Source organism: Scardinius erythrophthalmus (assembly GCF_964197995.2).
Source record: "Scardinius erythrophthalmus genome assembly, chromosome: 12".
NCBI classification, from domain to species: domain Eukaryota; kingdom Metazoa; phylum Chordata; class Actinopteri; order Cypriniformes; family Leuciscidae; genus Scardinius; species Scardinius erythrophthalmus.
The window spans coordinates 823,027-845,526 of NC_138232.1; the positions used below are offsets into that span (position 1 = coordinate 823,027).

Sequence of the window (22,500 nt, forward strand, 5' to 3'; positions counted from 1 at the left end):
TGGGTGTAATATGTCACAGTTTACTTTATTCTGCTCTCCTCACTCACAGAACTGAACTATAGTGTCCTGATCACACTAGTAAAAACATATCAAAAATTATATCTGATGTCTGAATAATATTTGATTTGACTGTAAAGATCACAGTTGCACTTTGTACTTTTTTTAAAGCTCTCGTTAATGTATAAGTTAACACGAACTAATTATGATCAATAATATTGTTAGTGCATTAACTCCTTTACAGACTTATGATTTTAAAAATGTATTAGTAAATGCAGAAAAGTTAACATTAACTAAGATTAATAACAATTTTCATTTTTAGTTCATGTTTACTAATGTTAACAAATGGAAAGTGTAACTGAAAATCACACACACACACTGAACTGAACCAAACAATGTCAATAATTTCAGTCTGATGTTAAAACTATCAGCGGTTAAAGCCCATTCACAGTAAGAACAATAACAATATTTAACTATTAAAAGATTATGGTTATAGTTATGACTATTGTTATGGAGCTTAAACTCATAACAGCTCAGAAACGGCACCGTTTCCTCAGAGAAACCACAACAATATTCATTTATAAATCATTTCTGCATTTCCAAACGTCTCCAAACACAGTATCTGGCATCATGTCTGTCTGTCACTCAAATCAGATTTCATCAGAATCTATAAAAGTGACATCACTTCCTCCAGCTTATCATCAAGTCGTATAAGTTTATGAAGCTGTAACACTGACACTGACATCTATTCAAAGAGCTGAAGAGAGCAGCTGATGACGGCACACACACACACACACACACACACACACACACACACACACACACACACACACACACACACACACACACACAGATCAGACACAGATCAGACACAGGGGTCACGAGGGGTCAAAGCTCCTCCCCCGTCTCTCTCTCGAGTCAGTCGTGCCAGACAACACTGAACAGACAGAGGAGAGGGGTGTGTGTGTGTGTGTGTGTGTGTGTGTGTGTGTGTGTGTGTGTGTGTGAGAGAGAGTGTTTGTTTGTTTAGCTGCAGTCTGGGAACAAATTTGACCTCAGATATTAGTTTAAATCTGACCAAACTTCCCTTTGCGACATTCAGGGCCGTCTTCAAATGGAAAAATTAATAAAATACCTCCTCCAGCATATATATAACATAATTCAGATTTTTTAAATGTGGAAAGAGTCTCTTCTGCTAACCAAATTTTGAAATATTATTATAATGTAAATCATCAGTTTTCTATGTGAATATACAGTAAAGTGTAATTTATTCTTGTGATCAAAGCTGAATTTTCAGCATCATTACTCCAGTCTTCAGTGTCACATGATCCTTCAGAAATCACTCTAATATGAGGATTTGATGATCAAGAAACATTTATGATTATTATCAGTGTTGAAAACAGGTCAAATTTTTCTTATTCAGTGTGTTATTTTTCAGGATTCTTTGATGAATATAAAGTTCAAAAGAACAGCATTTATTTGAAATAGAATCTTTTGTAACATTATAAATGTCTTTACTGTCACTTTTGATTAATTTTAATGCGTCATTGATTAAAAAAAGTATATACATATATTTTTATCTTACTGACCACAAACCTTTGAATGCTAATGTTTCATAGTTTCCCCCAAAATATGAAGCAGCACAACTGTTTTCAACATTGATAATAATTAGAAATGATATCTCTCTCACACACACACTCTCTCACACACACACTCTCACAGACGGGTAAGTGGGTGTGGTAGCTGTGTGTGTGTGTGTTTGTGAAAGGTCAAAGGGTGTCACAATTTGCTTGCTAATTTCCATGGGAATGACAATGCAGAGAGACAGAGAGAGACACAAAGAGAGAGACTCTCTCGCTCTGACTTACGAGCGCTGGCGTTCACAGCGAACCCGACTGTGGGAAACACGTTATAAAACACCAGTCCTGGATGCTGATTGGTTCTCTACTCTGCATTAACATTAGATTATAACATCAGGCTTTGTCAATCATAAGATATTGGGCAGAACATCTGAATTGGTGCACGTCATATACATTTAAATTCAAATTTGCTTTATTGGCATGACTGTTAATAATACAATATTGCCATATATATATATATACACAATATTACAATATATATATCTAAAAATTTAAACATCAAAATAATAGAAGAAAATATTATAATTTAACTTAAATAAACGTCATACAGCTGTGGACTAACTGGTACGGGTTTCTGCTGAAGGTTCAGATGTGCATGTTTGGATAAGCAGACGAGTGTGTTTGTTTAGCAGACGAGTGTGTGTGTTTAGCAGACGAGTGTGTTTGGCAGACGAGTGTGTTTGGCAGACGAGTGTGTTTGGCAGACGAGTGTGTGTGTGTGTTTAGCAGACGAGTGTGTTTGGCAGACGAGTGTGTGTGTGTGTTTAGCAGACGAGTGTGTTTGGCAGACGAGTGTGTTTGTTTAGCAGCCGAGTGTGTTTGGCAGACGAGTGTGTGTGTGTGTGTGTGTGTTTAGCAGACAAGTGTGTTTGGCAGACGAGTGTGTTTGGCAGACGAGTGTGTTTGGCAGACGAGTGTGTTTGGCAGACGAGTGTGTGTGTGTGTGTTTAGCAGACGAGTGTGTTTGTTTAGCAGACGAGTGTGTTTGTTTAGCAGACGAGTGTGTTTAGCAGACGAGTGTGTTTGGCAGACGACTGTGTTTGTTTAGCAGACGAGTGTGTTTAGCAGACGAGTGTGTTTGGCAGACGAGTGTGTGTGTGTGTTTAGCAGACGAGTGTGTTTGGCAGACGAGTGTGTGTGTTAAGCAGACGAGTGTGTTTAGCAGACGAGTGTGTTTGTTTAGCAGACGAGTGTGTTTGGCAGACAAGTTTGTTTGGCAGACGAGTGTGTGTTTGGCAGACGAGTGTGTATGGCAGACGAGTGTGTTTAGCAGACGAGTGTGTGTTTGGCAGACGAGTGTGTGTTTGGCAGACGAGGGTGTGTTTGGCAGACGAGGGTGTGTTTGGCAGACGAGGGTGTGTTTGGCAGACGAGGGTGTGTGTGTTTGGCAGACGAGTGTGTTTGGCAGACGAGTGTGTTTGTTTAGCAGACGAGTGTGTTTGTTTAGCAGACGAGTGCGTTTAGCAGACGAGTGTGTGTTTGGCAGACGAGTGTGTTTGGCAGACGAGTGTGTGTTTGGCAGACGAGGGTGTGTGTGTTTGGCAGACGAGTGTGTGTTTGGCAGACGAGTTTGTTTGGCAGACGAGTTTGTTTGGCAGACGAGTGTGTGTTTGGCAGACGAGTGTGTGTATGGCAGACGAGTGTGTGTTTGGCAGACGAGTGTGTTTAGCAGACGAGTGTGTGTTTGGCAGACGAGTGTGTGTTTGGCAAACGAGGGTGTGTTTGGCAGACGAGGGTGTGTGTGTTTGGCAGACGAGTGTGTTTGGCAGACGAGTGTGTTTGGCAGACGAGGGTGTGTGTGTTTGGCAGACGAGTGTGTTTGGCAGACGAGTGTGTTTGTTTAGCAGACGAGTGTGTTTGTTTGGCAGACAAGTGCGTTTAGCAGACGAGTGTGTGTTTGGCAGACGGGTGTGTGTTTGGCAGACGAGTGTGTGTTTGGCAGACGAGTGTGTGTGTGTTTGGCAGACGAGTGTGTTTGTTTAGCAGACGAGTGTGTTTGTTTAGCAGACGAGTGTGTTTGGCAGACGAGTGTGTGTTTGGCAGACGAGTGTGTTTGGCAGACGAGTGTGTTTGGCAGACGAGTGTGTTTGGCAGACGAGTGTGTTTGGCAGACGAGTGTGTGTGTGTGTGTTTAGCAGACGAGTGTGTGTGTGTGTGTTTAGCAGACGAGTGTGTTTGTTTAGCAGACGAGTGTGTTTGTTTAGCAGACGAGTGTGTTTAGCAGACGAGTGTGTTTGGCAGACGACTGTGTTTGTTTAGCAGACGAGTGTGTTTAGCAGACGAGTGTGTTTGGCAGACGAGTGTGTGTGTGTGTTTAGCAGACGAGTGTGTTTGGCAGACGAGTGTGTGTGTTAAGCAGACGAGTGTGTTTAGCAGACGAGTGTGTTTGTTTAGCAGACGAGTGTGTTTGGCAGACAAGTTTGTTTGGCAGACGAGTGTTTAGCAGACGAGTGTGTTTAGCAGACGAGTGTGTTTGGCAGACGAGTGTGTGTGTGTGTTTAGCAGACGAGTGTGTTTGGCAGACGAGTGTGTGTGTTAAGCAGACGAGTGTGTTTAGCAGACGAGTGTGTTTGTTTAGCAGACGAGTGTGTTTGGCAGACAAGTTTGTTTGGCAGACGAGTGTGTTTAGCAGACGAGTGTGTTTAGCAGACGAGTGTGTTTGGCAGACGAGTGTGTGTGTGTGTTTAGCAGACGAGTGTGTTTAGCAGACGAGTGTGTTTAGCAGACGGGTATGTTTATTTAGCAGACGAGTGTGTTTGTTTGGCAGACGAGTGTGTTTGTTTAGCAGACGAGTGTGTTTGTTTAGCAGACGAGTGTGTTTGTTTAGCAGACGAGTGTGTTTGTTTAGCAGACGAGTGTGTTTGTTTAGCAGACGAGTGTGTTTGGCAGACAAGTTTGTTTGGCAGACGAGTGTGTTTAGCAGACGAGTGAGTTTAGCAGACGAGTGTGTTTAGCAGACGAGTGTGTTTAGCAGACGAGTGTGTTTGGCAGACGAGTGTGTTTAGCAGACGAGTGTGTTTGGCAGACGAGTGTGTTTGGCAGACGAGTGTGTGTGCGTGTGTGTGTTTAGCAGACGAGTGTGTTTAGCAGACGAGTGTGTTTATTTAGCAGACGAGTGTGTTTGTTTGGCAGACGAGTGTGTTTGTTTGGCAGACAAGTGTGTTTGTTTGGCAGACGAGTGTGTTTGTTTAGCAGACGAGTGTGTTTGGCAGACAAGTTTGTTTGGCAGACGAGTGTGTTTAGCAGACGAGTGTGTTTAGCAGACGAGTGTGTTTGGCAGACGAGTGTGTGTGTGTGTTTAGCAGACGAGTGTGTTTAGCAGACGAGTGTGTTTAGCAGACGAGTGCTTATTTAGCAGGCGAGTGTGTTTGTTTGGCAGACGAGTGTGTTTGTTTAGCAGACGAGTGTGTTTGGCAGACGAGTTTGTTTAGCAGACGAGTGTGTTTGGCAGACGAGTGTGTTTGTTTAGCAGACGAGTGTGTTTGGCAGACGAGTGTGTTTGGCAGACGAGTGTGTGTTTGGCAGACGAGTGTGTGTTTGGCAGACGAGTGTGTGTGTGTTTGGCAGACGAGTGTGTGTGTGTGTTTGGCAGACGAGTGTGTGTGTGTTTGGCAGACTAGTGTGTGTGTGTTTGGCAGACGAGTGTGTTTGGCAGACGAGTGTGTTTGTTTAGCAGACGAGTGTGTTTGGCAGACGATTTGTTTGGAAGACGAGTGTGTTTAGCAGACGAGTGTGTGTTTGGCAGACGAGTGTGTGTTTGGCAGACGAGTGTGTGTTTGGCAGACGAGGGTGTGTGTGTTTGGCAGACGAGTGTGTGTTTGGCAGACGAGTTTGTTTGGCAGACGAGTGTGTGTTTGGCAGACGAGTGTGTGTATGGCAGACGAGTGTGTGTTTGGCAGACGAGTGTGTTTAGCAGACGAGTGTGTGTTTGGCAGACGAGTGTGTTTGGCAGACGAGGGTGTGTTTGGCAGACGAGGGTGTGTTTGGCAGACGAGTGTGTTTGGCAGACGAGTGTGTTTGTTTAGCAGACGAGTGTGTTTGTTTAGCAGACGAGTGCGTTTAGCAGACGAGTGTGTGTTTGGCAGACGAGTGTGTTTGGCAGACGAGTGTGTGTTTGGCAGACGAGGGTGTGTGTGTTTGGCAGACGAGTGTGTGTTTGGCAGACGAGTTTGTTTGGCAGACGAGTGTGTGTTTGGCAGACGAGTGTGTGTATGGCAGACGAGTGTGTTTAGCAGACGAGTGTGTGTTTGGCAGACGAGTGTGTGTTTGGCAGACGAGGGTGTGTTTGGCAGACGAGGGTGTGTTTGGCAGACGAGTGTGTTTGGCAGACGAGGGTGTGTGTGTTTGGCAGACGAGTGTGTTTGGCAGACGAGTGTGTTTGTTTAGCAGACGAGTGTGTTTGTTTGGCAGACGAGTGCGTTTAGCAGACGAGTGTGTGTTTGGCAGACGAGTGTGTTTGTTTGGCAGACGAGTGCGTTTAGCAGACGAGTGTGTGTTTGGCAGACGGGTGTGTGTTTGGCAGACGAGTGTGTGTTTGGCAGACGAGTGTGTGTGTGTTTGGCAGACGAGTGTGTTTGTTTGGCAGACGAGTGTGTTTGTTTAGCAGACGAGTGTGTTTGGCAGACGAGTGTGTGTTTGGCAGACGAGTGTGTTTGGCAGACGAGTGTGTTTGGCAGACGAGTGTGTTTGGCAGAAGAGTGTGTTTGGCAGACGAGTGTGTTTGGCAGACGAGTGTGTTTGGCAGACGAGTGTGTTTGGCAGACGAGTGTGTTTGGCAGACGAGTGTGTTTGGCAGACGAGTGTGTGTGTAGCAGACGAGTGTGTTTAGCAGACGTGTGTGTGTGTGTTTAGCAGACGAGTGTGTTTAGCAGACGTGTGTGTGTGTGTTTAGCAGACGAGTGTGTTTAGCAAACGTGTGTGTGTGTTTAGCAGACGAGTGTGTTTGGCAGACGAGTGTGTGTTTAGCAGACGAGCGTGTGTTTAGCAGACAGGTGTGTGCTGCAGACGAGTGTGTGTGTTTAGCAGACGAGTGTGTTTGGCAGACGAGTGTGTGTTTAGCAGACGAGCGTGTTTAGCAGACGAGCGTGTTTAGCAGACGAGTGTGTTTGGCAGACGAGCGTGTTTAGCAGACAGGTGTGTGTTGCAGACGAGTGTGTGTGTGTAGCAGACGAGTGTGTGTGTTTGGTCTAGCGACGGTCAGGTGAGCACTGAGGAATCCGTCTCAACACGCAGTGTTTGTTTGTCTAACGCCGTTCAAACACGCCTAGGGCGGGAGATGCAGTAAACAATGCAAACTATGCTTTAATGAGACTGACGGTTGAACTCCTGAATCATTGTTCAGCAGTAGAGCTGCACGTTTATCTCCATTCAAACACGCATTCCTATTTAAAACAGCTTCACAAACAGTGTTTTCAGCCACACATCATCATTATTTCTGTTTCACAAACATTCAAATTATAACAGAAGTCCTGGAATAAATGTTTATAGTTCAGATGTAAACACTGATGTCTACGGTAGAGACCAAAATACAGTAAATCACCTTTGGAAAGTAATTTGACGCTTCAAATAAAGATTCTATCAATGACATTGTTTTACCAGTATGTGAAACACTATTAAAAAATGAATGGAATATGATGAATTCCAGTAATGGAATTTTCTAAAGAAAAAAAAGCTTGATTCTCCAGAGTCGTGCAGCTCTGTTCAGCGGGATTATGAACGCGGTCTCTAACAAACGTCATTTTGCACCGACACAAACAAATGAAAATAAGGGTCGGGATGCAAAAAAGTCAAAGTGAACAAATAAACAATCAGCGAACGGAAACACATCAATCAAACCCCAATGAAAACGTGACCAAATACATGCAAAATGTTTTTTCTCAGATTGGTGACGGTGTTGAGTCAGTCGTGTGTGTGTGTGTGTGTGTGTTCGGCTGATTCCAGGTCTGAGTCTCAGTTGTGTGTATGTGTGTGTGTGTGTGTGTGTGTGTGTGTGTGTGTGTGTGTGTGTGTGTGTGTGTGTGCGTGTGTGTGTTCGGCTGATTCCAGGTCTGAGTCTCAGTTGTGTGTATGTGTGTGTGTGTGTGTGTGTGTGTGTGTGTGTTTGGCTGATTCCAGGTCTGAGTCTCTCAGTCATGTGTGTGTGTGTGTGTGTGTGTGTGTGTGTGTGTGTTTGGCTGATTCCAGGTCTGAGTCTCTCAGTCGTGTGTGTGTGTGTGTGTGTGTGTGTGTGTGTGTGTGTGTGTGTGTGTGTGTGTGTGTGTGTGTTTTTGGCTGATTCCAGGTCTGAGTCTCTCAGTCGTGTGTGTGTGTGTGTGTGTGTGTGTTCGGCTGATTCCAGGTCTGAGTCTCAGTCGTGTGTGTGTGTGTGTGTGTGCGTGTGTGTGTGTGTTTGGCTGATTCCAGGTCTGAGTCTCTCAGTCGTGTGTGTGTGTGTGTGTGTTCGGCTGATTCCAGGTCTGAGTCTCAGTCGTGTGTGTGTGTGTGTGTGTGTGCGTTCGGCTGATTCCAGGTCTGAGTCTCTCAGTCGTGTGTGTGTGTGTGTGTGTGTGTGTGTGTGTGTGTGTTTGGCTGATTCCAGGTCTGAGTCTCTCAGTCGTGTGTGTGTGTGTGTGTGTGTGTGTGTGTTTGGCTGATTCCAGGTCTGAGTCTCTCAGTCGTGTGTGTGTGTGTGTGTGTGTGTGTGTGTGTGTGTGTGTGTGTGTGTGTGTGATTGGCTGATTCCAGGTCTGAGTCTCAGTCGTGTGTGTGTGTGTGCGTGTGTGTGTGTTTGGCTGATTCCAGGTCTGAGTCTCTCAGTCGTGTGTGTGTGTGTGTGTGTGTGTGTGTGTGTGTGTGTGTGTGTGTGTGTGTGTGTGTGTGTGTGTGTTTGGCTGATTCCAGGTCTGAGTCTCTCAGTCGTGTGTGTGTGTGTGTGTGTGTGTGTGTGTGTGTGTGTGTGTTTGGCTGATTCCAGGTCTGAGTCTCTCAGTCGTGTGTGTGTATGTGTGTGTGTGTGTGTGTGTGTGTGTGTGTGTGTGTTTGGCTGATTCCAGGTGCACCTTCTTTCCCGCGGGCAAAATAACATTCCAGATGAACGGCCTCTGGTTTCAGACGCTGGATAATCTCCAGCCTGGAATGATTCACACTCGTTCTGTTTCACAGGCGTTTATCAAAAACTGAACCTGAGATTTAACATCCTAAAACGAACGAACACCGTCCACAAACACCTGTAAACTGAAGAAAACTGGTGTAGGATTTACTGTTAAAGTCCCCCTGTGGTGAACATCCAGCTTTAATGTTGTTTATGTGTCTATGTGGTGTTTTTAATCTGCTTTAAGACAAACCATGTGTAAGTTCATAAGTCGACAGCATTGCTGAGTATTTCCTCCTTAAAACTGCAGTGAACCAAAGACAGTCTCAAAAACACGCTTTGAAATCGCTGGTGTTTCTGACGTCACAAACTACCTTGTAACCAATCAGATCAACGTGTGATCATCAACCAGTGGATCTCTGAGCTGAGGGAGTGAGTGGAGGCGGGGCTCATTTGCATATTCATAGAAACGCGCATACTAAATGAGGCGAGGGCGTCGAGTTACATTCAAGATATTTTAAGGCATGAAGAATTTTGTCATTTTGGTGATCAAAGATGAGTTTTACGGGATAAAATGATTGACTACAGGGGGACTTTAAAACAATTTTCACTCAACATTTTATTTAATTAAATTAAGTGTGATATTTTTAAGTAGAAAGACTGACATTGTATTTTCTTGTGAAAAATTCAATCTAAAGTAAATAATCTTTATTTACACCTTTGAAAAATAATTCTTTAGTAAGACATTTCCAATGCCTCTAACCAGAACATCAGGTTAGCGTCTGTGAGCGAGACGTCTGGAATGTTCTGAGATAAGAGTCCGGAGTTTTCCTGATGTTTCCCAGCCGGTCGATACAGACACCTGGGACGGCAAGTACAAATGTGATAAAAATTGACCTGTTTCAAGGCCAAGATTAACTCGCTCACATCTGCAACTCGGCGAGACTCGAGTTAAACTCCCCCATGAATACACAACACTGTACGAGAATACACACACACACACACACACGGCATGTTGTGCGTCTGAAGCACTTGAAAACTCAACCTTTTATCAGCTGTGTGTCTGCAGTCAGTTTCAGTATTATTCTAACCAGTGAAGGCACACACACACACACACTCACACACACACAACGCTACGTGTTTCCGTGTCTCTGGAGAATCCGTCATACCTGTCACCAACACACACAAAACTATTAATGTCATGTGACCACGACCAACCCATCTGACAGCAAGTTCCCGTCTGTGTTCTCAGACAAAACAAACACACAGCAGAACACACACTTCCCAGACTCGTTCTCAGACACACAGGGATAAATGGAGCAAAGGTCACGGTTCACTCTGAGCACTACTGAGGGAAGGTGGAGGAGAACGAGAGGAAAACTACAGGAGATCATGAGTTTAACCACACACACACACACACACACACACACACACACACACACACACACACACACACACACACACACACACACAGGCCTTTATTTCACTGGCTGGTCCTGCCTGTGACCTCTGACCTCTGCAACAGACACACACACAGCTGCAGTGTCTCATATGCTAAATGCTCATTTACATACATCTGAATTAAACTACAGACAATTAAGACTCAGATGAGACTGAGACTAAAGTGACCTCCAAAACACTCACATACACTCAAACACACACACACACACACACACACACACACACACACACACACACACACACACACACACACACACACACACACACACACACACACACACACACACACACACACACACACACACACACACACACACACACACACACACACTACCCCAAAACCTACCAATCAAAACTATCTATTTTTACATTTTCAAAAAAACACATTTTAGTAATCCAATTTTCAAGTTTTACTATCCTTGTGGGGACATTGCAGACACACACACACACACACACACGTTCATAACCGGAGCTGCTCACAGGAATACTGAAGAGAAGCAAAACAGAGAGCATGCTGGGAGAGCGGACATGGACGTGACATAACACATGACTAATGAAGTCAGATGTGTGTGTGTGTGTGTGTGTATGTGAAGGGGGTTGAGTCGGGCATTTCTATATTCCCACACACACACACACACACACACACAAACACACACACACTCCATCTGCTCTTTCTGACTCCAGACACTGAAAGCGTCTCTCCGACAACAAAAGAGCCAAACGCCACACACACCTTCAACATCACATCATCTGCACTAACACACACTTCAGCTTTCACAAGCTTGTGATCGGATTCAGTTCTGATCTCGATTCGAGTCTATAGCAGAACGTCAGTAAAATCTCTCAGAACTAAAGCTGTAAACTCTACAGGAACTCGTCAGTCGCTGTAATATTACAGCTTACAGTTATCAAACGTTATGACAGAGATTAAGGGAGTTGTTCTGAATCTTTCAACTTTCCGTCTGATGTTCATTGATGTTTATTTGCTGCTGTAACTAGTAGAGCAAGAGATTAAACACACACACACACACACACACACACACACACACACACACACACACACACACACACACACACACACACACACACACACACTTACTGACTGAGTTTACAGATGAAACTGAAGACTTTCACATCAGAAGTATCAGACAGTGACGCACTGATATGAACATTTTGTCCGATATCGATAACCGATAATTCTTTATATTTGAAAGCCGATAACCGAAACATTGGCTGATAAATCTAAATACAGATTTTTATATAATTTCTGACTACAAAAACAAAGGTTTCACTGATAAAAGCCACGTCCCAAACACACAATTATAATGTTCTCGTTATAGTTGTACAGTGTTTATGACAGGCTTGCGCTGCACATGCTGCACTGAAACTGTACTCTCCTTTCCTGAAGTGATTCACTCATAACCCTCATGATGACCAGAGTCTCCGCTGGAGGAATAACACACTCTTTATCGCTTTAATATAGCGGGAATAACACACTCTTTATCGGCTTTAATATAGCGGGAATAACACACTCTTTATCGGCTTTAATATAGCGGGAATAACACACTCTTTATCAGCTTTAATATAGCGGGAATAACACACTCTTTATCAGCTTTAATATAGCGGGAATAACGCACTCTTTATCGGCTTTAATATAGCGGGAATAACGCACTCTTTATCGGCTTTAATATAGCGGGAATAACGCACTCTTTATCGGCTTTAATATAGCGGGAATAACACACTCTTTATCTGCTTTAATATAGCGGGAATAACGCACTCTTTATCAGCTTTAATATAGCGGGAATAACGCACTCTTTATCGGCTTTAATATAGCGGGAATAACACACTCTTTATCAGCTTTAATATAGCGGGAATAACGCACTCTTTATCGGCTTTAATATAGCGGGAATAACGCACTCTTTATCGGCTTTAATATAGCGGGAATAACACACTCTTTATCAGCTTTAATATAGCGGGAATAACGCACTCTTTATCGGCTTTAATATAGCGGGAATAACGCACTCTTTATCGGCTTTAATATAGCGGGAATAACGCACTCTTTATCGGCTTTAATATAGCGGGAATAACGCACTCTTTATCGGCTTTAATATAGCGGGAATAACGCACTCTTTATCGGCTTTAATATAGCGGGAATAACGCACTCTTTATCGGCTTTAATATAGCGGGAATAACGCACTCTTTATCGGCTTTAATATAGCGGGAATAACACACTCTTTATCGGCTTTAATATAGCGGGAATAACACACTCTTTATCAGCTTTAATATAGCGGGAATAACACACTCTTTATCGGCTTTAATATAGCGGGAATAACGCACTCTTTATCGGCTTTAATATAGCGGGAATAACGCACTCTTTATCGGCTTTAATATAGCGGGAATAACACACTCTTTATCAGCTTTAAAATAGCGGGAATAACACACTCTTTATCAGCTTTAATATAGCGGGAATAACACACTCTTTATCAGCTTTAATATAGCGGAAATAACACACTCTTTATCAGCTTTAATATAGCGGGAATAACGCACTCTTTATCGGCTTTAATATAGCGGGAATAACGCACTCTTTATCGGCTTTAATATAGCGGGAATAACGCACTCTTTATCGGCTTTAATATAGCGGGAATTACGCACTCTTTATCGGCTTTAATATAGCGGGAATAACACACTCTTTATCGGCTTTAATATAGCGGGAATAACGCACTCTTTATCGGCTTTAATATAGCGGGAATAACGCACTCTTTATCGGCTTTAATATAGCGGGAATAACACACTCTTTATCGGCTTTAATATAGCGGGAATAACGCACTCTTTATCGGCTTTAATATAGCGGGAATAACACACTCTTTATCGGCTTTAATATAGCGGGAATAACACACTCTTTATCAGCTTTAATATAGCGGGAATAACACACTCTTTATCAGCTTTAATATAGCGGGAATAACACACTCTTTATCGGCTTTAATATAGCGGGAATAACGCACTCTTTATCGGCTTTAATATAGCGGGAATAACGCACTCTTTATCGGCTTTAATATAGCGGGAATAACACACTCTTTATCGGCTTTAATATAGCGGGAATAACGCACTCTTTATCAGCTTTAATATAGCGGGAATAACGCACTCTTTATCGGCTTTAATATAGCGGGAATAACACTCTTTATCGGCTTTAATATAGCGGGAATAACGCACTCTTTATCGGCTTTAATATAGCGGGAATAACACACTCTTTATCTGCTTTAATATAGCGGGAATAACACACTCTTTATCGGCTTTAATATAGCGGGAATAACACACTCTTTATCGGCTTTAATATAGCGGGAATAACACACTCTTTATCTGCTTTAATATAGCGGGAATAACGCACTCTTTATCTGCTTTAATATAGCGGGAATAACACACTCTTTATCGGCTTTAATATAGCGGGAATAACGCACTCTTTATCGGCTTTAATATAGCGGGAATAACACACTCTTTATCTGCTTTAATATAGCGGGAATAACACACTCTTTATCAGCTTTAATATAGCGGGAATAACACACTCTTTATCGGCTTTAATATAGCGGGAATAACACACTCTTTATCAGCTTTAATATAGCGGAAATAACACACTCTTTATCGGCTTTAATATAGCGGGAATAACACACTCTTTATCTGCTTTAATATAGCGGGAATAACGCACTCTTTATCAGCTTTAATATAGCGGGAATAACGCACTCTTTATCGGCTTTAATATAGCGGGAATAACACACTCTTTATCGGCTTTAATATAGCGGGAATAACGCACTCTTTATCGGCTTTAATATAGCGGGAATAACACACTCTTTATCTGCTTTAATATAGCGGGAATAACACACTCTTTATCGAGTTTTAGGGAGTTTTATTCATTCATCAATTGAAAACTAAAAGATCCACTCTTGGGGTTTGAGAATCGGTTCATCAGAATAAAAATTTAGGCCTATTAAATTTGAGAAATCAATATTCCACCCCAGTCCTAATCAGTGTAGATGACACTACATGTGACTGCACAATATTTTGCGAACATTGTGATATTCGATATGCGATACGATAATGCTTAAAGTGTGTAAAATAAACGTAAATTATCTTTAAAATATATTTAAAATGATATAACCAACATATGTGTTTCATTCTTTTTGTGTCGAGAACACATTCCTAATCTTCTGCCAGTGAACATCAGTGTTTTACTGTATATCAGAAGAGTTATTCTAACATCAGGGTAAACCTCGGGGTCAGGGGTCAGGTTATCCTACATTAGGGTTATTAAACAACACAAACTCAATAATCAAATGTAAAAATAAACACTGATATCCTGATTCTTATTAAAGCTACAGAAGTTCTTCAGCCGAGAGCTGCGAGTGAGTTTCTCTGTCTTTTGATCATGACTCCAGTTATTGCAAGCCGCTGCGATATGCATATCGATAAATACATTTGCGATATTTCGATAATTTCGACATATAGTGCAGCTCTACTCTCTAGATTAAATAAATGAAGTTTCAGTTCGCCTGAGGCTGACTCCTCCATTAGTCCTTTAGCCGATCTCCAGAGTCCAGATCTCCTTCAGCTGGACCAGAACACTTCATTATTCACTCACACACTGTGTGTGTGTGTGTGTGTGTGTGTGTGTGTGTGTGTGTGTGTGTGTGTGCCTGACACCAGAAACACACTGATGAACACAGTGAATGATAAACACTTCCAGTCAAACGCTTTGGACTGGTAAGATCTGTAAAGTGTGTGTGGAGCTTCTGTGTTTGGATTGAAGTTAAAATCAGTGTTTGGACTAATAATGAAGTAGAGAAGAGAGAATAGAGAACACACACACACACACACACACACACACACGAGTCAAAAAGTCAAAACTTTATGAGTCAAAGTGAGTGTGTGTGTACGAGGAAGAGAGAGGAAAGGGAAAAACCACAGAAGACTGGGAACGGGGGAAAACCGGTTTCACAATTTCTCATGATCTTCTGTAACCAGATCCTGATCCGAACCGCACACACCGGCCGAGGCGTGTAGATGTCCAACCCAATACATCGAGACTGAATCGAATCGAATGGAGAAATCTGTGTGTCAGGAGAATAACAGACAGCTGGAGTCAGTGAGTGTCTCTCGCTCTACTGTACATGTCTCACACACACACACACACACACACACACACACACACACACACACACACACACACACTACTGTACACGTCTCACACACACACACACACACACACACACACACACACACACACACACACACACACACACACACACACACACACACACACACACACACACACAAACACTTGTTTTCCTGTGCTGTGAGGAGAAGAACACACACACACACACACACACACACACACACACACACACACTTGTTTTCCTGTGCTGTGAGAAGAACACACACACACACACACAGGGCCCTATCTTACACCCGGTGCAATGCAGCGCCAGGCGCGACACAAGTGTGTTTTGCTAGTTTCAGCCCGACGCAGTTTTCATTTTCACGTCCTGCGCCGCGTTGTTTAAATAGCAAATGCATCTGCGCCCATTTGTGCGCCCCATGTGCTGCTGTTCTGAGAACGAGTGTGTGTTCTGTGTGTGTTTCAGTGTGTGTTCTGTGTGTGTTCTGGCGCATTGTTGGAGCGTTGCTATTTGAGGAACAGAAATAGACCTTTGACCGAGTAGTCAAAGACCGAGTGACCGAGCTCAATAGTCATTGACCGACTGAACCTGCTCTAAAGTCAATGGCGCAGTATTTTTTTGTTATTTAATGAGCGCGTTAGTAATGTGCGCCTATAGGCGGGTCCACAACGCTCGTACACTCTGCTTATTACACACACACACACTCTGCTTATTACACACACAGGGATGCACAGCAACACACAAACATGCCAAATATTTAAAATAAAAGGATTACAATGTAGAAGATTATTATTGTGCACATAAAGATATGGTGAATCCGGCTTGTCCCGTAGATGTTCTGCTAGCGCACTTTGACCTCGCGCACGAGCAGATCCGTTTGCGCTCTGGAGACGGGTTCGGTCTTTCCGTCATGTAAATAGCGAATCCGCCATGGCGTGAGCGCACCTGGCTTTTAAAGGGAACGGGAGACGAGACTCTGATTGGTTAATTTCACGTTACGCCCAAAACACACCCATTACTCATTAAGAGAATAGAGATAAAACACACCCATTACTCATTAAGAGAATAGAGATAAAACACACCCATTACTCATTAAGAGAATAGAGATAAAACACACCCATTACTCATTAAGAGAATAGAGATAAAACACACCCATTACTCATTAAGAGAATAGAGATAAAACACACCCATTACTCATTAAGAGAATAGAGATAAAACACACCCATTACTCATTAAGAGAATAGAGATAAAACACACCCATTACTCATTAAGAGAATAGAGATAAAACACACCCATTACTCATTAAGAGAATAGAGATAAAACACACCCATTACTCATTAAGAGAATAGAGATAAAACACACCCATTACTCATTAAGAGAATAGAGATAAAACACACCCATTACTCATTAAGAGAATAGAGATAAAACACACCCATTACTCATTAAGAGAATAGAGATAAAACACACCCATTACTCATTAAGAGAATAGAGATAAAACACACCCATTACTCATTAAGAGAATAGAGATAAAACACACCCATTACTCATTAAGAGAATAGAGATAAAACACACCCATTACTCATTAAGAGAATAGAGATAAAACACACCCATTACTCATTAAGAGAATAGAGATAAAACACACCCATTACTCATTAAGAGAATAGAGATAAAACACACCCATTACTCATTAAGAGAATAGAGATAAAACACACCCATTACTCATTAAGAGAATAGAGATAAAACACACCCATTACTCATTAAGAGAATAGAGATAAAACACACCCATTACTCATTAAGAGAATAGAGATAAAACACACCCATTACTCATTAAGAGAATAGAGATAAAACACACCCATTACTCATTAAGAGAATAGGGACGACCCTTTTAGACCAGCGCCGGGAGCGCCGACCATTTTCCCCGTCGTTAAACTAGCAAAAGTGGATTCGGACGCCCTAAGTGAACTTGCGCAGTGCACGTTAGACCATGAGCTTAGATCGTTAAAACAGTGCCCTCGAGGTGTAACGATCCCCTCGTGTCACGATTCGTCACATATCACGATATGTCAAGCTCTGTCACTCACTAGATATATTTGAAATAACGTAGGCCACTTTTCACCCTAATATTCCCACATTGCATTATTATACATAATATATAGCAATTTAATGTAGACACTAAAACTCTGACAACTTGAATTTCAAAACTGCATTTATTTGATTACAAATACAAAAAAATATTAATAATAATAATATTGTGAAATATTATAACAATGTAAATCATCTGTTCTCTATGTGAATATACAGTAAAGTGTAATTTATTCCTGTGATCAAAGCTGAATGTTCAGCATCATTACTCCAGTCTTCAGTGTCACATGATCCTTCAGAAATCACTCTAATATGAGGATTTGATGCTCAAGAAACATTTATGATTATTATCAGTGTTGAAATGTTATTTATATTTTTATTTCAGGATTCTTTGATGAATAGAAAGTTCAAAAGAACAGCATTTATCTGAAATATAATCTTTTGTAACATTAAATACTACCGTTCAAAAGTTTTGTTTTATTTTATTTAAAGTTATTTTAATTTTTTTTCCCAAAAAAATCAATTCATCAAGGATGAGTTAAACTGATCAAAAGTTACAGTAAAGACATTTATTTTTACTGTACTACATACTGTCAAACCCTGGAGAGACACGAAGCACAAACGACAACAGGACAAACACCAGCTGTAATATCCGTCCGTCCCATCTTACCCCGAAGGGATGATCCGCTCCAGCATTCCCACCGCAAACACGACCAGCTTCAGACAAACAGCATTTCCTGTAAGCTTTTAATGTAGTTTATGTGTCTATGTGGTGTTATTAATATGCTTTAAGACAAACCATGTGTAAGTTCATAAGTCGACAGCATTGCTGAGTATTTCCTCCTTAAAACTGCAGTGAACCAAAGACAGTCTCAAAAACACGCTTTGAAATCGCTGGTGTTTCTGACGTCACAAACTACCTTGTAACCAATCAGATCAACGTGTGATCGCCAACCAGTGGATCTCTGAGCTGAGGGAGTGAGTGGAGGCGGGGCTCATTTGCATATTCATAGAACCGCGCATACTAAATGAGGCAAGGGTGTCGAGTTACACTCAAGATATTTTAAGGCATTTTTCAAGGGAAAAAACGTTTAAATATGTCATTTTGGTGATTAAAGATGAGTTTTAAGGGATAAAATGATAGACTACAGGGAGACTTTAAAAATCACTCCATAATTATTCACACCAAAAGTATAACAATAAGGACACCGGCTGGTGAAAAATAAAAATATTGACAGCCAATGTCAACCCAGCTCAGAAAAACGTTCTGAGAATGTTTACTAAGTTACTTCTTTACTAAGTAAGAAAACGTTACTTCTGAATGTTAAAAACATCCAGTTTTTGTTGTTTATGCAAAACATTAGGGAAAGATTCCAAACATTATGAGAGCGTTACTTTTGAATGTCCTGAAACAAGCAGAAACATTTAAAAAACATGAAACATTTGAGGAAAAAACGCTCCATGAACGATGTATAAATAATGTTTTTGTGCTAATGTTTAGAGAACATTATTAAAGTCCAGATAACTTTGAACGAACGTTCGATTAACGTCTCTTGAAGAACATTTGTTCATCACTCTGACAGAACATTCCCTGTTTCCCAAAAACGTTCTCAATCAAGAGAATTTCTTGTTGCATAAAGAAAATGAAGCCCTTTTTAAGACCATAAGGTTGTTTTGCATTATTATCATGATTAAACACGTTTCCACACTGTAATGCAGCGTTTGAGATGTAAACCAGCTCACATTAAAAGGCAGAACGACGACGCACACATTTCAAATAACATCACTTCATTCAGCATGAGACGCAGGGTTTATCTGTGTCTAAAATTAATGCAAAACATCTTAATCATGATCCTAAAACCAGGCTTCGCTTTATGCATTTCAATTTAAGTTTATTTGTACTGTGAGTTCATTATGTGGTTAGCAAAGGTCATGTTGATTATAGCTTGTGCTCACGATACACGATCACACGTGAAAGTTTTGTGTTTTCTTTGGGCTGACATTTCTACTCGTCAGTCGGTGCTGAACTTTCTTTGATGTTGAAGTGATTCAGAGACGGACTTGCATCTGATCGAGAGTGACGTACGTCTATCGCTCTATCTCTCCGGCTTCTGTGATCATGAAGGAAGCGAGTGAGAGCTCACACACTTTCTGTCCGGCTTGTGTTTCCAAGAATGGAAAGAACTGAGTCTCACTGTAACACACACACAGTCAGACCAAAGTATGCAGACACCAGATATTATTTTTGATATGTTTTTACTAGTGTGATCAGGACACCATAGTTCAGTTCTGTAAGTGAGGAGAGCAGAATAAAGTAAACTGTGGCATATTATATCCAATAACTCTTCATACAGAGACTACCAGTGACATTTATACACATTTGGGACCAAAAATTATGTTTTCTTAAGTGTTTTCTTTAATTGCTAATGCTCTTTTCACACACAGACTGAACACAATGAAGCATTGCTTGGTGATTGGTTGAGCTAAACTGGTATTATCTAATTGTGTAGTTAAATTTAACAGCTGACAGATATTCAACATAATTCATGTGTGAGACAGTCTAACAGAAGGACGGACAAAACCAGTCAAATATCAACTGAGTTCTGCTCATATTTATTACCGTTCTCTAAACTATAGCGAATAAACTGAGATAATGTGAGAAATGTTGAAGATGTCTGAATACACTTTGGTTCGACTGTAAATGTTGAAACAGCATAATTTCTGTGATCTGAAACACACAAAACTTCAATCCTTCAAAACAACAATCAAGAATCATTCATTCTTGTGGCCTTTTCTGCAAAATGTGCAAACGGTTGGAGATCCTCAGACTGAGGCAACATATAAATAACTAAACCCTTCCCTCGCCGCCCACACCGATCCTGACGGGCTTCCGACTGAACCGGCTCGATCAACTTCACTTTCGTTTGCAGAGAACATCCTCAGATCAGGCGTGACGAGTCTCTGTCTAGACAAACAAGCCAAGAAATACCAGGAACATTATATTACCGGAAGAGATAACGGAGACGCCTGAAGTCCCACCTCGGAATTCTCTGCAAATCTTTTTCCCATAACAGTGACATTAGAAGCTCATATCACCTTCTTATTTGCTCAGCTTTTCTTTTACAAAAGATTATTTGGAAACTGCAGACAGATTTTGCAAGACGGTTAATCAAAGAGAATATGTGTGTGTGTGTGTGTGTGTGTGTGCTGGACAACAGGGGGCCGACGTCTGAACAATGAGTTAGTCACTACAAATTAAGTATTAGTCGGGCGACTCCCAGCTGAGGATTGTGGGCAGACAGAACGTCACACCACATCCGTTCTGATAAACCCGGATCAGAACACATCATGACAGAGAGCTTATGAAAATCTGCACATCTTACATCATCATCATCATGTGCATAGAGAAACTGTGCAGACTTTCCCCGTCAATTACAGCATTACAAAACACACTATTTTTAATGTTTCTGAATGAGTCTCTTCTGCTCACCGAGGCTGTGTTTATTTGATCAAAAATACAGTAAAAACAGGGAAATATTATTGTAATGTAAATCATCTGTTCTCTATGTGAATATACAATAAAGTGTAATTTATTCCTGTGATCAAAGCTGATGTTCAGCATCATTACTCCAGTCTTCAGTGTCACATGATCCTTCAGAAATCACTCTTTAAATTGACGGTAAAGATTTAAATTGTTATTTTGAATAAATGCTGTACTTTTTAACTTTTTATTCCTGAAAGAATCCTGAAAAGAAGTATCACAGGTTCCACAAAAATATATTTTTGCATTTGCATATTGAAGCACAAGTGTTTCCAACACTGATCATAAATCCTCATATTAGAGTGATTTCTGGAGGATCATGTGACACTGAAGACTGGAGTAATGATGCTGAACATTCAGCTTTGATCACAGGAATAAATTACACTTTACTGTATATTCACATAGAGAACAGATGATTTACATTATAATAATATTTCACTGTTTTTACTGTATTTTTGATGCAATAAATGCAGCCTCGGTGAGCAGAAGAGACTCTTTCACAAACATTAAAAATAGTAATGTTTCCAAACTTCTGACCAGTACTGAATAGAGAGAGAGAGAGAGAGAGAGAGAGAGAGAGAGGGAGAGAGAGAGAGAGAGATTATCATGTTATTAGTTATGAAAGGGGTTCCTCGCAAAGGGAACCTCATATTTCCGTGGCTTCAGAGAGATTGATGATCTAATGTGCTGATGATTACAGACTGTCACTGACCGCTTCACCCACTAACCGGATCCTTCCACGACATAAACTAGTCCCCGTCAAAACTTTCAGAGGAGTTCATCTGACTCGTTATCTCACAAAAGATGAGTTTAAGCACCCAAAGAAGAACGTAAACACACTGCGGGCTTGTATGGATGCGAGATGATTCGGTTCGAACGGAACTAGTTTAATCCGAATCGGTTCGCTCGGCGGGTTTCGCGAAGTAACGTTACGTCAGGGAAAACAGAGAGAAACTGATACTCACTGATCGCCATACTCTGGAATGAAGTGGATCTCTTGCAGTTACATGTACAGGAGACATTGGTGTGTGTGTCGGTGGTTCCGTTCATCAGACCCATGAAGCTGAACATTGGGAAAAAATAATCTCACGGGGATCGACGTGGAAAAACCTGGGGATTCACCGCCGCGCGCTGTCGAATAAAAACATTGACGCAGGGTTTTTCCCTTCCTTCTTCCCGGTAGATCTGAGGGCGTTTGTCACGGCTTTCCTTCAGCCGGTTCCCCCCTCCCGGTCCCGGTGTCTGGTCTCTGAATTCCTCCAGTATTCCCGGTGTTATTCCCAGACGGTTTGTACTACTTTCTTTCCCAGCCGTCTGAGCTCCTCATTCAAGTCCAAGTTGGCTGGGAACCCGCGAGGGGGCGGGGCTAGTGCGCAGGGGGCGGGGCCTCGATGCAGACAGCATGACGTCACTGCCAGACTTGGCCTTTGACTGAGTGCATGAGCCAGTTCTGCGTTTAGATGCCATTGATCTCTCAGAGATAGGACATGCAGCAACAACACACACAATCGCAAGATTTTTCAAATGAAAAGAAGGTTCAGT

At 41.8% G+C, this 22,500-nt stretch overlaps 1 protein-coding gene across 2 annotated transcripts in view; it reads right to left on the bottom strand.

Annotated features, from left to right (window-relative positions):
- LOC308700166 (protein TMEPAI-like) overlaps nucleotides 1-22,274 on the bottom strand; it is a 33,448-nt gene extending 11,174 nt beyond the window's left edge. Inside the window, exon 1 of one of the 2 annotated variants that reach the window (XM_081381596.1) lies at nucleotides 21,924-22,274. In XM_081381596.1, the coding sequence (XP_081237722.1) occupies nucleotides 21,924-22,029 (106 nt within the window). In that variant the 5' untranslated portion in view covers nucleotides 22,030-22,274. The remainder of the gene's footprint in view (nucleotides 1-21,923) is intronic. The other variant, XM_081381595.1, reaches the window with a different exon arrangement.
- Nucleotides 22,275-22,500: the final 226 nt, after the last annotated feature.